Source organism: Giraffa tippelskirchi, chromosome X, assembly GCF_054371585.1.
Source record: "Giraffa tippelskirchi isolate mGirTip1 chromosome X, T2T-mGirTip1v1.2.pri, whole genome shotgun sequence".
Lineage (NCBI taxonomy): Eukaryota > Metazoa > Chordata > Mammalia > Artiodactyla > Giraffidae > Giraffa > Giraffa tippelskirchi.
The window spans coordinates 16,721,253-16,737,888 of NC_137289.1; the positions used below are offsets into that span (position 1 = coordinate 16,721,253).

General features: G+C 46.8%; 1 protein-coding gene and 1 long non-coding RNA gene across 2 annotated transcripts; one reads left to right on the top strand and one right to left on the bottom strand.

Moving 5' to 3' along the window:
* Positions 1–1,598: 1,598 nt before the first annotated feature.
* On the bottom strand, positions 1,599–15,825 carry LOC145536167 (uncharacterized). The gene is made up of 3 exons (XR_014075679.1): positions 15,780–15,825; positions 6,078–6,271; positions 1,599–4,563 (listed from the first exon to the last, which is right to left on the bottom strand). It is a non-coding gene; the product is annotated as an uncharacterized LOC145536167 (long non-coding RNA).
* On the top strand, positions 9,689–11,200 carry GPR101 (G protein-coupled receptor 101). Its single transcript, XM_081564256.1, has one exon. The coding sequence runs from the start codon at positions 9,689–9,691 to the stop codon at positions 11,198–11,200; it is 1,512 nt and encodes a 503-aa protein (XP_081420382.1).
* Positions 15,826–16,636: the final 811 nt, after the last annotated feature.

The window sequence follows — 16,636 nt, forward strand, 5'->3', positions numbered from 1 at the left end:
GTATGAGTGATAATACATTTTTAAAAACTGCTTAGGACAGGGAAGCAAGATCGTGTCTCTGCTAAGCATCTGGCCTATAAATTCAGAGTCAGTCCTAAATTCAAATTTGAGCCCTGCCTGTTTCTGATTGACTCTGAGTAAGCCACAGTTTCTGTCTAAGCCTTTGGTTCCCCATATATAAAATGATGTAAATGATTGCATAGTGTTCATTAAATGAGCTAGGAGAGGTCAAGTGCTAGGTACACTGTTAAATCCTCAGTAAATGAGAGCTGCTATACTGCATGAGGGGATGTACACAATTCTGCAACCATTTGGAAAGAGCTCACATCGTGTTCCCATCACAGAGGGATAGAGGGGCGAGAACACTGATTACTCAAACACAAGGATACGCTGATGAGAGCCAAGACAGGGGGCTGGGAGGCCCGATGATTCCCTCAGAGAAAGGCGAGTGTTCTAATGCTGGAGGTGGGATCCTGGACACCCAAACCATTCGCTTTGGGTTTTTTTTTCCCCTGGGGACTTATTTTTACATACAGTTTTATTTAGGTATAATACATGTAGATTAAACTGCAAAAATCTAAACAGTACAATTTGATGAGTTTTGAGCTAGGAATACACCACGAACCATCACCACCAATAGAGAATATTTCTGTCATCTCTAAAAGATTCTTCATACCCTTCCCTCTCTCTTCCCCCATCTCAACACAACCACTGATCTGCTTTATGTCACTTAGTTTGCATAGTAAGGAATTTTACATAGTAAGGAATCCATATAGTATGTATTCTCTTTGAGTGGTTTCTTTCACTCAGCATAATTATTGTGAGATTCAGCCATGCTATTGTATATAGCAACAATCTGTTCTCTTTTCAGCTAACTAGCCTTCACCACACTCAATTTTATTTATTTTTTTTCAAATAAATTTATTTATTTTAGTTGGAGGCTAATTACTTTACAATATTGTAGTAGTTTTTGCCATACATTGACATGAATCAGCCATGGGTTTACATGCGTTCCCCTTCCTGGACACTAAATTTTAGAATACTTTCTTAACCTCAACGTGTGAATATACCATTCACCTGTTGCTAGACACTGAAGTTGTTTCCAGTTTGTATCTTACAAATAAAGGTTCTGTAAACATTCACGTACATCTTTACATGGACAAATGCTTTCATTTCTTTTAGGAATGGAAAAGCTAAGTCGTATGTTCAGTGTATATTAAATTTTTTTAAACTAGCCAAACTCTTTATCAGTGTGGCTGTTTTAGTTTACATTCCAAAAGCAGTGTATCAAAGTTATAGTTTCTCCAAATATCCTCACCAATTATATGGCAAGGATTTATGGAGAAACAGTAAGTATTGTGATGTGCCTTGGTATGGTTTTCATGTTTCCTGTGCTTGAGTTTTGTTGGGGTTCTTAGATCTGTGGGTTTACAGTTTTTATTACCTTTGGGAAAGTTTCAGTGATTATCTCTTCAAATTAACGCTTCTGTCTTCCTAACTTCTTCTGGAGCTCCACTTAACACTTATATTAGGCTACTTGAAATTGTCCCACCGCTCACTGTTTCTCTACTTATAATTTTTCTCTTTTTTTCTCTCCATTTTCAACAGTTTCTATGTCTTCAAGTTCACTAAACTTTTCTGCTGCAGTATCTAATGTGCAGCATAATGTCATCTATTACATTTTTATCTCAGATATTATATTCTTCATCACCAGAAGTAAGATTTAAATCTATTTTCTATCTTCTCTGTCTCCCCTTGACATGCCTACACTTTCCTCTACCTTCTTAAACATACAAAATACATGTTTCAAGTCATTTTACTTTTTGTTGTCCAATTTCATCATCCATGTCTATTTCTATTAAAGGATTTTTCTTCTTATAATGGGTTGTATTTTCCTGTTTTGCATGCCTTATAATGTTTTATTAGATTTCAGACTTTGCAAATTTTACCTTCTTGTGTGCTAGAGAATTTTGTACTCCTTTAAATATTTCTGAGCCTTTCTTTAAGTTGCAGTAAAGATACTTGAAAACAGTTCAAGTCTTTAAAAGCTTGCTTTTAAAGAATTGATGCTTTTGAGCTGTGGTGTTGGAGAAGACTCTCTAGAGTCCCTCGGACTGCAAGGAGATCCAATCAGTCCATCCTAAAGGAGATCAGTCCTGGGTGTTCATTGGAAGGACTGATGTTGAAGCTGAAACTCCAATACTTTGGCCACCTCATGCAAAGAGCTGACTCATTGGAAAAGACCCTGATGCTGGGAAAGATTGAGGGCAGGAGGAGAAGGGGACGACAGAGGATGAGATGGCTGGATGGCATCATCAACTCGATGGACATGGGTTTGGGTGGACTCCGGGAGTTGGTGATGGACAGGGAGGCCTGGCATGCTGTGTTTCATGGGGTTGAAAAGAGTTGGACACAACTGAGCGACTGAACTGAACTGAACTGAACTGATATGGAACCAGAACAAACTTTACACCAAGGTTAACTTGGCTCCACTGCTGAGGTAATCCTCTCTGAGTACTCAGTCTAATGCCCTGAATATTACGAGTTTCTTCTCTCTGGCTGTTGGGAAACTGAGCTATTCCCAGTCCTCTGTGAGCTCTAGAAATCACTCCACCTACACTTTTGGAGTCAGGTCTCTAGAGCTCTCTCTCTGGGAAGCTCCTCTCTGAAACATCCCTTGCAAATTCTACCCACCCTTATCTACCTCGCTGAATTCTGACCTCTGTCTTCTCAGCTTAGGCAGACTTTTAGGCTCAGCCTGGGTTCCCAGCTGGTAAACTTTCTCTAGGTAGTAAACTGGGCAATCGTAGGGCTCACCTCATTTGTTTCCCCTTCCTTGACAATCACTGTCCTGCACATCCTATTTTCCAATGTGGGACAACCATTATTTCATATATTTTGCCTACTTTTTTCGTTAGTTAAGATGGAAGGATAAATTCAGCCCCTGTTACTCATCCATGGCCAGAGGCAGAGATCCGGTTTTCAGTTTTTAAATAGTTGAGGTGGATTAGTTTGGGGATTTTTAATTACATCAAGATATAAAATAGATGGAATCAGTCAAAACCTGACAGGATCCTTGGAGATTACATAACACTACCCCCACTTCATTTGGTGGATTAACAGAACTGAGATCAGAAAGGGAAGGGTATCTTCCCAAAGTCACACACCTAATTTTAGCCACAGAATTAGGATTAGAAATCATGTCTCCTGTTCTTTATTTTTATTCCATCTGGTTATTTTCTGCTGATTTTTTCTTCCAAGCCATTTTATTTGGATAGATACAGCTTGGAAATCTAGACCTTCTGTCCTGTCCAAGCCCACTGAGTGGGAAAAATTAGCCCACACCCAGAGGGTATTTAATTTCATGTGATTTTTGCAATCACAACCCCTAGGGTTGGCCTAAAGTGAATACCAGAGCAGCTCATAACACTGAAAAACTTAAAATATCCCCATGGATAGGCACTCCAGAACAAAACCATATATTTTTCCCCATTGACTTATTATGAACTCACTATGCAGGAAACAGTGTGACTTAGAATTTAGATTGGCTAATTTAGTCATTTCACCACGGATGGGAACCATGTATCCTACAGAAAGAAGCCATTATCACTGCAACTGCATTTGTCTTCCCACAATTTTAGCTATTCATCTGGATTCAAAAACTCTTTCTGGGCTTGGTCTCTGGGAACTTTTCTTTCTGTCCTGCCTATTGACTCTTCCAAGAAGCAACCTAGGATATGCTCCTGCTTTGGAGTCAGAACAGGTGTTACATCTCAGCTCCAATACTTACTTGCTATGTGACCCTGGGTAAAGTTACTTAACCTCTCTGTAAGGACAGGGAGGGTACTGGCATATATTGATTCTAAAGCTCATTTCTCTTTGCATTTCAGCATCTTTGCAATCAAGATGCATATTGCCAGCAGTGGTGTGAAGGTTAAATTTGCAGTTTTTTATTCTTAATAGTATATGATGTCTTGGATTCTAAAAATACTGTATTAATCTCTAATGTGCAGAGTTTCCTCAAGGATTAAATAGGATAAAGCAAGCATACATATGGTTTGGCACATGGTAGGTGCTGAAGGACTCCTGCACTCCCACTGTTACTGGAACCAATACCTGACGGGGTCCTGGGCCTCTGACTTCCCTCACCTGGCAGTTGGTACATCCATCGGGGCAGTCTGATGAGGTGAACAAGTTCTGGGAACACTGGGCTGGCACATTGCTGGCTGGTGTTGCAGCTTGTGATTGTCATCAGGCCCTAGAGGCTTTCTAGTAACTTCCTGCCCTCCAGTTCTGCTTCATTAACACCACTAGCCTGATCTTATCTCTGCTGCTAAGGTGACTTCTGGTGCCATCATCCCAGACTCTCTCTGTCTCATCCCAAAGAACCTCCACAGAATCTAACAAAGCTTGTCAGTCGAAGGGCTCTCCCAAGGCCATTGGAATCAGACCCTGCAGGGCCTGAAGCCAGATCCACATTCCCCAAGGCCCCCCACATACCTCGACTTGGGATGCTGATACTTGCATGCCTTTGAAATTCAAGGACACCAACTCTGCTCCTGCCTGGAGGGAAAAAAAAGAAGAAATAGACACCTGAGGATTAACAACCCTCAAACAACTCCCTGTAAAGAAAAGTGGCTTACATTTCTTCCTCAGGGCTTCCCGACCTTTTGTACTGTCTCCTGCAGGCAGACTGACTTTGGGTGCAGAGGCCTCATTGCACTCAAGCTCTTCCATCATGTCCCTTGGCACTAAGGGGTGTAGCTGCTGATTCCATGAGCCCACTTCTCTGAGGCACTTACTTCTGACATGTACCGAGAGGTTTTCTCCCTGTGCCCTGCTGGATCCCAGCAGTCCAGGAAACTCTCAGGAGCATGGTGAAATAGAAGAAAGAGCAGGACAGACTAGACTAGCCTTTGTCTCTGGTCATTTCTCCCAGCTTGACAGTCTCCCAAGTGATTATAAAATACAGAGTATGAGTGAACTGCTACATGACAGTTCATGCCACCCAGGATTCTGCACCATGGCCAGTGTGAGGCTAGAAATTAATAATTGTGAGTGACTATCATGGAAACTGTCTCCAAGAAAAACAACCACATTTACACCATTCAAACTTCGGAAGATAAAAACAGGCCTAGCCCACGCCTCCAAAAAAAAAAGACAAGAAATCTACAGCAAATGATAGGACTTGAAATCCAAAGAACATCCTGGGGCCTGATTCTACACGTGCCTTGTGTCTCTGCCCAAAGGCATGGGGTGCAGTGGGGGGAGGGGTGGATCTCCATCCATCCCATCAATCAACTCAGAATCTTGTATCATCCTAGACCCTCCCCAGCACCTCCCTGTCTTTATTCCTCTCCATTGTCAATTTTGCCTGTCTAGGGGTCTATGCTCAGCCCCCTCATTGTGACCTGTTGAGACTGTCTTATCTCCTGCCACAGCCTTCTTTGTGCTCTTCCCCCAGTCAAAGTCTTGCCCCCTCCACTCCCAACCCCAGCTCTGCTTCTAGGAGACCCTGGAAAAACAGAACTCTTTCCACATGGCCCTGCAGAGAAACCATCAGTGAAAACTGAAAATCATTTTTAAATAATATATAATCTTATCATATACTAGATGATAACTTACAACACATCTACTTTCATATTCTGAATTCATGTACAAAAAACATATAGGCCATTTTAAACAAAAGTATCTAGGGGACTTCCCTGGTAGTCCAGTGTTTAAGACACTGCACTTCCACTGCAGGGGGAACAGGTTTGATCCCTGGTCAGGGAACTAAGATCCCACAAGCAGCTGTGGCACAACCAAAACAAAAAATAGTATCTAATTTTATACTCTGATTGTTTTCACTTATTAAACCTTCAAAAAATCAGTGAACAATAATGGCAAAATACTTGTTAAGATTGCATGGTGAGAACAACGGGGAGTTATATGATGATTCTCATCATATTTGTGCATGTTTGAAACTGTGCATAATAAAACATATCCTCAAGGGCCCTCCACGGATCTCGGGATCAAGTCCAAACTGGCATTCAGGGCCCATCAGGATTTGCCCCTACTCCATTTTTCTGGCTCACCTGTTGGCATTCACCATGCTGCAGCCTCTCTTGGCACCCAGCTCTCTGCTGCAGCCCTCTTTGCCCATGCATCTCCTTCTAGAAGAACACATTCTCCCCTTCTGTCATGCCCAGAAGACGTCTCATCATCCCTTGGTAACCAGATGAAAACAACCCCTCGTCTGGACCACCTTCCTGGGCCACGACTCTCTCTTCTGGAAGGCAGAGGGAGTCACAGTCTGGTGTTTGCCCGCCTGGTAAAGAGCAAACAATCGATGTGCACGTGTTTGGGAGAGGCCCAGAAAGTCTTAGTTAATAGTGAAGTGAAGGTCGCCCAGTCATGTCCCACTCTTTGCAACCCCATGGACTATACAGTCCACGGAATTCTCCACGCCAGAATACTGGAGTGGGTAGCCTTTCCCTTCTCCAGGGGATCTTCGTAACCCAAGGATCGAACCCAGGTCTCCCACCTTGCAGGCGGGTTCTTTACCAGCTGAGCTACTCGGGAAGCCCCTAGTTAACAGAGCAGGTACATTTACTTGAACTTCTGGCAAGTCGGGTAATCTCGCTCGGCTTCTGCTTCTGTCTCTACAAAAATGAAGATAATAGCAGCACTTATCTCACAAGGCTGGGGTAAGGATTCGGCGGTATTCTCTGTGTAAACAGTTTTCCCACAGTATCTGGGGGTGGGTGGACCAAGAGACTGACTTACAGATAGACTTCAATCAAATACTAGAGTGGATAATTGAGCAGCTCGTCTTAGAGGAAACGCTCCCAAGGCCTACAGGAAAGGAACTGCTCTTTACCTCTTACTGGGAGCTAGAGCAAATTGTGGCAAATCGGTGATATCAGAGTCACTTCCTCTCAGAGTCCTGGGGAGGTTCATACTTGAGGGAGGGTGGGAGTGAGGGCGGGAGGAGGGTCTTCCAAGGTCGAGGCCCCAGGCCCCAGCCCAGCTTTCTGCTTCTCTTCGGAAGACGCGTGCCACTCTGGGGCCTGGCCCTGGACCGAAATCCGGGGGGCTAGTGGGCAGGAAAACCAGACCCGGTGACGCTCCCCTGTCTGTGAGGTCTCCAGTGAGCTCGGACCGCCCGGGGCGCTGATGGGGGGGGTGAGCGGCGCTAAGCGGGCCCGACGCAGTGCCCCCCGCCCGCCCGCTCCTCCGGACGCCCGCGGCCTCGTGCGTCAGCGGCGCGGGCGGACGCGGGGGGGAGGGGGGCGCCGCAAGGTGAGGGCCCCGCGCCGCCTTAAGACGCCGCGCGCCCCCGCCGCCGCTCAGAGCTCGCAGCGCGCCGCGCCGGCCGGACGTGCGGGTTCGGGCGCCCCGGCTCTCGCCGCTCGCGCCGCTGGGTTCCAGCTAGCGGCCGCCGGCGCCTCGGGAGGCCGCCCGGTCGAGCGCGCCGCGTCTCGAGGGACTGGCACGCAGCTCCCGCGGCGCGGCGCCCCCGGCAGCAACAGGTAAGCGGCCCGGCCCCGCTCCCCGCGCCCAGCCGGACCCCCGCGCTCTGGCGCCCCAGACGCCCCGTCCGCCGCGGCCCGACGGCGACTGCGCTGCCCCTCGCGGGGTCCCCTGGCCCCGAGCCCCGGCGCGGCCCCTTCTCGGCCAGTCCCTCGCCCTCGCTTTTTCACTCGCACTTTCCCTCGCCCCCTACCCCTATCGTCTTGATGTGTTCTCATTCTTTCTCACATTCTCTGCTTCCCCTCCTCTCTTTTTAAATTGTTTCTGTCTCTGTTTCCCCCCGTCTCTTGCCCTGTCTCTCCTTCTTCTTCTGTCTCTCTGTCTCTCATTGGCTCATTCATTGACTCTAGGTTTCTTTTCTCTCTTTCTCTCTGTCTCTGGGTGGCTCTCATTCTGTCTCTCATCTTTTTCTGTCTCTGTCTCTTGATGTTTTCTTATTCTCTTTCTCTGCCTCTCAATCGCTTGCGCGCTCTCTCTCAGACTTCTCCCCCACCACCTCCGCCTCTTTCCCGGCTCTCCCCAGCTCACACATCCCTCCACCCGCCACTGCCGAGGCCAGGTGGGCTGAAGAATGCAGACAGGATGCCGAATTGGGAGGGGAAGGCGTCTGCAGTAGGCATCCCCCCCCTGCATCCAGGCGCTACTGCGCTGTGAGAAACTGGGAGGTTTATCCGCCAGAGCCCGCGGCGGCCAAGGCGGCAGCTGGTTTCCATGGTAAAATAAAGTCGACGGAGAGATAGAGATCAGAGACAGAGATCCAGCCAGAGATAAACCGAGGTGAGAGATCATCGGAGAAGGATGGTAAGAGAGACTGCACACACACTCAAACATACCAAAAAAAGTGTTTCGCGAGAGTCCCAGAGAAGAGAGTGAGAGCCAGAGAAGCCGACTCCCTTTAAGTGCACGCGCTGGAAAGAGTCTGAGCAACGCAGAGGCAGAGATAATCAGGAGACACGGAGTAGATCCTGAGGGACACGGGCAGATAGTGATCAGCAGAGAACTTAAGGCGCGGGGAAGATAGAAGCTGCAGGGGGTAAACAGGGAGAGACACAAAGGGAAGAGGATCCGAGAAATTCAGAGCAAGAGCAGCGAGAGATGGGAGACGCTGAGAGACAGAACCCAAGAGAGAGACACGGTGACAGGAGAGCTGGAGAGATGCGGAGATGGTCAGAGACACACATTCAGCGAGCGATACTGAACAGGTGCACCGGGGACCCACGGAGATTGTCAGGAAACTAGACTGTGGGAGAGAAGTGGGGAGACGAGACAGCATCAGGGGAAGACGCAGAAGCGCACGCACTAGCGAGCGACAGAGACAGTGACTGGCAGAGACACAGAAACGAAAGGGCATCAGAAAGAGATGGAAGGAGAGACAGGGACAAGACCCAGAGAAAGACGGCGAGACGCAGAGACGCGCGCGCGCACAGCCACGGAGTAAGTGCGCTGGCAAAAGCAGACAGAGAGAAACTGAGGCAGAGAAGCTGACTGCGAGTGGGAGGGCGAGAGGGGAGTAACAGAAACGGAGGTGAGAGGAGAAGGACAGACTGGCAGAGGACAGACAGGGCCCACGTGCTGGCGAGAGTCTGAGAAATAGGGACAGACCCCAGAGTGAGGGACAAGGGTGAGACAGAGAAAACCGGTAACGCGCGCACGCACACGCACACGCACACATACACATACACGAGATGCAGGAAAATTGCGCTAATTAGAGACTCTGGGGAGAAAAAGACAAGTGTACACACGTAAACAGGCGGGGATGGAGCGCGCGCGGGCGCGCACAGGCACTAGTGGGAGAGCCCAGGGACAGATCTCTGGAGAAACCCAAACTGCGAGATCCCCAGAGAGTGTGGGAGACGCACACGCCAGCTGGAGACAGCTGTGGGAGGGGTGTCTTGGAAACCCCCCAAAAGAGGGAGAGGCAGAGAGACCCAGAGAGTAAGAGAAGGATTTAAAGAAACTGCCCGGACGCGGGGGGAGAGACGGGGGCCACGCGCGCGGGGTCCCTGGGGCTGGGGTCCTGCAGCGCTGCTGCCCGGCGTGGAAGCGCCCGCCCCACCTCCGCCCCCCAAGCAGGGGGACTAACCCAGCCCGCGTGGTTTTTTCTTCCCCAGCCTAGGCGCTGAGTGTGGTCCGTGCACCCCTTCGCCGCCCGCCGACGCCCGCACCTGTCGCCATGGCGTCCACCTGCACCAACAGCACGCGCGAAAACAACAGCAGCCATGCGTGCATGCCCCTCTCCAAAATGCCCATCAGCCTGGCGCATGGCATCATCCGCTCGAGCGTTCTGCTCATCTTCCTCACTGCCTCCTTCGTGGGCAACATAGTGCTGGCGTTCGTGCTGCAGCGCAAGCCTCAGCTGCTGCAGGTGACCAACCGCTTCATCTTTAACCTCCTCGTCACTGACCTGCTGCAGATCTCGCTCGTGGCCCCCTGGGTGGTGGCCACCTCCGTACCCATCTTTTGGCCCCTCAACAGCCATTTCTGCACTGCCCTGGTTAGCCTCACTCACCTGTTCGCTTTCGCCAGCGTCAACACCATCGTGGTGGTGTCCGTGGATCGCTACCTGTCCATCATCCACCCTCTCTCCTACCCGGCGAAGATGACCCCACGCCGGGGCTACCTGCTCCTCTACGGCACCTGGATTGTGGCCATCCTGCAGAGCACACCCCCACTCTATGGCTGGGGCCAGGCTACCTTCGACGAGCGCAATGCCCTCTGCTCCATGATCTGGGGGGCCAGCCCCAGCTACACAATTGTCAGTGTCGTGTCCTTCATCGTCATCCCGCTGATTGTCATGATTGCCTGCTACTCTGTGGTGTTTGGGGCTGCCCGCCGGCAGCATGCGCTGCTCTACAATGTCAAGAGCCACAGCTTGGAAGTGCGAACCAAGGACCGGGTGGAGAATGAGAACGAAGAAGGCGGCAAGAAGGATGAGTTCCAGAGTGAGAGTGAGTTCCACGGCCAGGATGAAGGTGAGGTCAAGGCCAAGGAGGACAGCGTGGAAGCCAAGGAGGGCAGCAGGAAGGCCAAAAAAGGGAGCGTGGAGACCGGTGAGGGGAGCATGGAGGCCACTGGCAGTGAAGAGGTCAAAGAAAGCAACTCTTTGGTGGCCAAAGGCAGCTCCACAATTCAGAGCAGCAGGAAGGCAGACAAGGGCCGCCTAGAGGTCACCCAGTGCAACATTGACCTGGGTGAAGATGACCTAGAGTTTGGTGAGGATGACCTCCATTTCAGCGAGGATGACATCGAGGCGGTGAACATTCCAGAGAGTCTCCCAGCCAGTCGTCGAAACAGCAACGGTGACCCCCCTCTGCCCAGGTGCTACCAGTGCAAAGCTGCTAAAGTGATCTTCCTCATCATCTTCTCCTACGTGCTGTCCCTGGGGCCCTACTGCTTTCTAGCAGTCCTGGCCGTGTGGGTGGATGTCCAAACCAAGGTACCCCAGTGGGTGATCACCATAATTATCTGGCTTTTCTTCCTGCAGTGCTGCATCCACCCCTACATCTACGGCTACATGCACAAGACCATCAAGAAGGAGATCCAGGATATGCTGAAGAAGTTCTTCTGCAAGGAGAAGCCCCCCCAAAAAAACAGCCACCCAGACCTGCCTGGAACCGAAGCCGGCACTGAGGGTGGAACTGAAGGCAAGATCATCCCTTCTCATGATTCTGCCACTTCGCCTTGAAGTTGATTCTAAGGTAAACCTTGAACTGTTCACAGAACACAGGAGCAGCTTCTCTTAAATGGACCATCCACAATCACGTTAATGCCAACCCATACCATTCCAGGCAAAGGTTCTGCACATACCCCTCTCACCACAAGGTAGATACATATATGGAAGAGGTAGGAACTGGGGTCTTCCCTAAAAATTGTGCCCCTCAAAGAATGAACTTGAGGATTCTGACTGAAATTTCTCCCCCCCCCAAAAAAAAAGTTATTAGGCTCTAAATTTCTTAAAGCAACAAGGGCTATCCAATTTGGACCCGTGCTTGGTATTATGTCTGTCTCCCCAGAGCTACCATGTATCAGTTTTTGCTCTGAGGGAACAGGAAGATGATGCTGGTGAACTTAAGGACTTGTGAGCTCATGGGAAGGGCTCCAGTGTATGTTCAACTGAAAGAAAAGCAATGGACCAAGTCATTCATGGAGCCCAGGAAGCAGAACCTGACCGACTGATCAATGTATTAGCCAAATTCTAGACTGAAGAGCCCCCACAATCTGGTGCAAAGACTATTACAGAAACTAAGGACATTGTGTAGTTAAAAGACCAAGAAGGTTTCTATATCCTCCAAAGGGATCCAGAAAAGTGAAAGAGGATAATAGAGCATGTTTGAAATGGGAAGCTAGTCCAAGGGAGAAGATAGGAAAATCACACATCTGTGGGGCTAAACGGTTGACTTTTTTCTATAAAATCCTGGGTTTGGGCATGGGTGTAGGCCACAACTGTTTTATGCAAATAGAATATTGTCTGTTGACACTGAACTATTTTCTGTCTCCTATTTGAATAATAGTGGGACAGAAATCACCACTGTTTTACAATTTTCCCTTTGTGATTGAATTGAGATGCTCATGAGAATCCTCCAAATCACCTCTGCCAGTCACTTGTCCTACAAAACTCACACTGCCAATCAAGAGAGATATGCCCACTAGAAATGTCTTTTGTGTCCCTGAGATCATAAACAAGACATATGATCTCCACATGGGGCAAAAGTAAGGCAGGATAAATGTTTTCCTTCATCCAGGCACACCCATGAGTCTTTTCCACCTGCGACCATCTCTGAAACCTGTAAGCTCTCCACAGATGTGGCAGAGAAAAATAAGAGTTGGAAATAACATAGAGGATGCTTTTTCAGTACCTGGCCTATTACCTGACCTGTTCCAGACAATGCTAAATCGAAGCATTCAGGTCAGACTTATCCTCATTATTTCTGTAGAAGTATATCACTTTGGGCGGAGAAGGCAATGGCACCCCACTCCAGTATTCTTGCCTGGAGAATCCCAGGGATGGCGGAGCCTGGTGGGCTGCCGTCTGTGGGGTCGCACAGAGTCGGACATGACTGAAGCGACTTAGCAGCAGCAGCAGCAGCATATCACTTTGGGAAAAACTTTACAATATCTAAATCATCCTTAGGGTCAATACAGAGGAAGAAATTTCAAATCCCAAACCCTGAAATCACTTTGAGTGGTTATATACTTGTGTATTTCTGAGGGCACAGACCATATTGACATGACCAAATAACATGGAACCAAAAAATGGTCAAGACAGTGTTTTGATCCTCCTGAAGATCACATTAAAGCAACTCTGTGATAAAGTATTCAGGCAGAAATCCAATGTTAATATGGGTGGAGGGAGAGGAAAGAGTATTTCATGGAAAAAATGGTTGATCAGGTGGTGTATATAAAGATGGCCATATTCAGGGTTTAGTCTCATTCTTGTGTGATGACCATGTCTGTATTAGAACTGAAATTTCTTTCATTTAAAAGCCAAGCTCACTTATATTTTATCTCTTCCTCCTGACAGATTCCAGCATGAGCATCTCAAGGGGGAAGAGGTAAACAGCAGTCAGTGTATTTGGGCCGTGAATAAGTCTGCATGGAATTTGGCATTGCCATGTTCAGAATTTAGGAAATAAATTTGGGGATAGACCCAAATAGCATTGAGCTGACCCATAAATTTGATATATCTGTGAAAATCATATTGATTTCAACCCCAATAATTTGGAACTTGTGGTAATTCAGACAAGACATGGGGGCTAAAGTTTACCTTTGTAAATCATTTATTTTTCTACCAAAATGTGAATTAACAGTCATAAATTTATGATACCAATTTATTGCCAAACTCTTGTATCAGTCTGTCCTCAAAGGATTTCTGGGTGAAGAAATGGTCCATGAGACCAATCCTTCTATGGGGGGAGGGGTTTTGCCTTGAAGATCAGTCATGGTCAAAGGAGTTTGACGTAGTGGTAGCCTGTCCTTTAAGTAGAAATGCTTACCTGGGTAGGAAACAGGTTTTCAAACATAAGTGTCTCCAAATATGTTGTTGAAACTGAACTTCTTGTTTTATTTTTAAAGCGCAACCCCTTCAAAGTGTATCAGAGAAAATTGTTTGCCAAAATCCCAAATCCAAATGGAAGCAGAACCTGTTCGAGTGTGGTAAGTTCACTTAACACACACAGCATCCTCCAGGGCACCAACACTCACCAATTTCCTTTTTCAAGTTCCTCTTTTCCCTAATTTAGTCATTGTCCATTCTCATAGCAAATTGGATTTCTTAAAGTTGAAAACCTTTTGAAAATAGGAGACTGGGAAAAGAGGACCTTTGAATTACGAGCATTTTGCTTTGCTGACATCTTCTTAATGAACAATAGGGCCTCTAGTGAGCTTGGAGATAGCAACTGCTTCAAATTGTATGCTATTTTGAATAAAACACTATCAACTTAATGAGGTTTTACTGCACATACTGTTTTGTCATTTGAAAATCTGAAAGCACACACAGAAGAAGAAGGCTAAGAAGTCATCATTAGCCTCACAGATCCTCGTGTGCAATAGCTTTCCCTAAATGTTTTTAAAGGAGGTATTCTTCTGCCAAGGCCACTTCATACATGCAGTAAAAATCCCATTAAAGTCCAGGGGCCAGACAAACCAGACTTTGAAATGATGTGGTTTCCAATTTAATGATTTCCTTATTTAAAAATAATAGAGCATCCAGTTTGCCAAGGAGTCGCAGGTGCTTTGACTAACACACCAATTTCAACAAGCTTGGGAAGGCAGTAATAAGGAGCAAGCCCCAGGCTTCTGTGACTTTTATGATTGTGAGGGTCCATCTTCTCTATGGCACCACAAATACCAGCTGCTTGGAAGTCCTGTGTACTTCCAGCCCCCTGCCTACCTCCTGCCATCATGCCCACTGCCTTCACCCCCTCCCCCTGCTGTGCTGGCCCTTCTTGAAGCTCTGTGTGCTCACTCACCCCCGCTCATCCCCTTCCCACCCAGAGCTGACAGGTTCACAGGGACCCGGGGGCCCATGAAGCAGGGAAGAACAGAAGTAAACAGAGGGACCAGCAATTAAAGGTGTTTTTCTGTCTCCTCCCCCAACTCCAGTCCAATTTAAAGATGAGGGGATATCTACTTCAAATTCAGCAGGTAAGGAAAACTGCCATTTTATCATAGGAGGGAGTAGGCACCTCATTTCTTATCAAACAACACCCACTACCACACATCTTTGGGAGCACATTCAATTCTGTAGATACTGTCCAATTATTTCAGCAAAAAAAGAAAAACACTAAAAAAATTACCTATAAAATTGTAAGGTGCCTGATACTGCCTTATTTTCTACATAATTAGCCAATTAAGCTAGGTAAAGTTACTTCAAAAGATTTTTTCATATTACCTAAAGAGTAACATATAAGATTAAACTACACTTTCTTTTTAGACTTTGCCAAAATGCTCTTAAAACTGTCTGAAATAGACCGTTTGGAATAGAAAAATTACGCATCATCTGGTCATTTGAATGCTCCAAAGTAAAACCCTCAGAGGTCGTTAAGATCAAAGAGAGTACCAGTGTCAACTTGTGGACTGTATTTTTTTTTTCTCATAACTGCCCTCTCCCAGATTTTGAGGAAAAAAAAATCAAAAGAAGTGTTTTCCCCTCGGAATATCTTTTTTGTTGTATTCTTCTTTAAGACAAACCCTTGTGCTGTCAGGAGAGGCTTCTCTAAGCAAAATGTCTTTTCCCTCTAGAGCAGACAAACGATTAAAGAACAGGTGGCTGTGAGCCAGTCACCAAGATAAGGAGAGAAAGTCTGGTCAGTCATGGCTTTTAACCCTCTCAGTCCTTATCTCTGTCTCTCCTTTTCTATGGGCCAGACAGGTGTTCCTGGCCCCTCTCAAAGCCCTTCCAAGTTGAGGCATGAGGAGACAGAAGCAGTGAGCCACAAACAACAGATCATAGCTAGAATTCAAAAAGGAGAGAGACCCTTGTCATAAATTCTTTCCAGTTACTTACAATCTCTTCCTCTAAGGCAAAGGCCCAGCTTGCTTACAGCAGTCTTCTACTAAAAGCAGCACAGCTGACTGAAGGAAGAACAAGGAAAGCTAAAATCCACAACTAAAGTTCACTGCCCTTTGTTAAAAAGTAGAGTAAGAATCCTCAAGGTCAGTGAAGGTTGCCAATAGTTGTCAAATATTCTCATCACTGTCTCTCAAAGCTCACCTATCTCAATGTCTACACACCAGGGGGAAAACACAGTAACTTGTACACTCACAAGAGGTTTGCTATGGCCGAGGATTCCTTCCTGGATCTCTCTTGTTCTAAAATACACGCAAAAACAAGATTGGTTTCAGTTTGGTGCTTCAAAGTTGAGTGGATTCCCCACCCCTTCATCTGTGCTACAACTTTGATGTTAAAACTTTTGGTATTTTTGTCCTTTACAGTGGTGTATTCTGTTCTGTAGTAATTCTTCTAAATGTAAGCTATTACTGTATATAAAATATGTGTTCTTGGAGATAAGGTGCTAGATATTAGACTGTATGTGTCTATAGATTGTGTCACCCTCAAAAATGGGTAGTGCGTCCATGTAAAGTTAGTTAATCAAATGCATGCACAATTCTATTTGTGACCCACACCTTGGTCAGTTTCTGAAGTAGAACATAGTATATTTGTGTTTAAAGTTTTCTTTTTAAAGTGTATACTACAGGATGTAGAAGAGGCTCCAAGGTGGGGTGGCAGGAAGTGGTGCCTTTCATTTCTTAAATCCCTGGTACAGTATATGACAGGTGAGAACTGATTCTGGTACAATTGGTCATTACGGCGACTTAATCGTCTTGGCTGAAGTCCTCGCTGGCAGTTCCACGACATGCTTGGCACTGGCACGCCTGTTTTCCATTCATTGTATAGAATGTAAAATGAAAAAGACAATCCTTTCATCCTTACAAAGCAAAGACCCCAGGACAGGCTATTGGAATCCTGTTAGCAGGATGGAAAGAATGATGTACTCTCAAGATCCAACCAGTACCTGACCGTGAACTGGCAGTTTGCATTGAGCAGATGTATATTGTGACCATCTCTCCCCTCCCAAAGCAGTACTACAAACCAGAAAAAGGCTGCTCTGTTTTTTTTTCT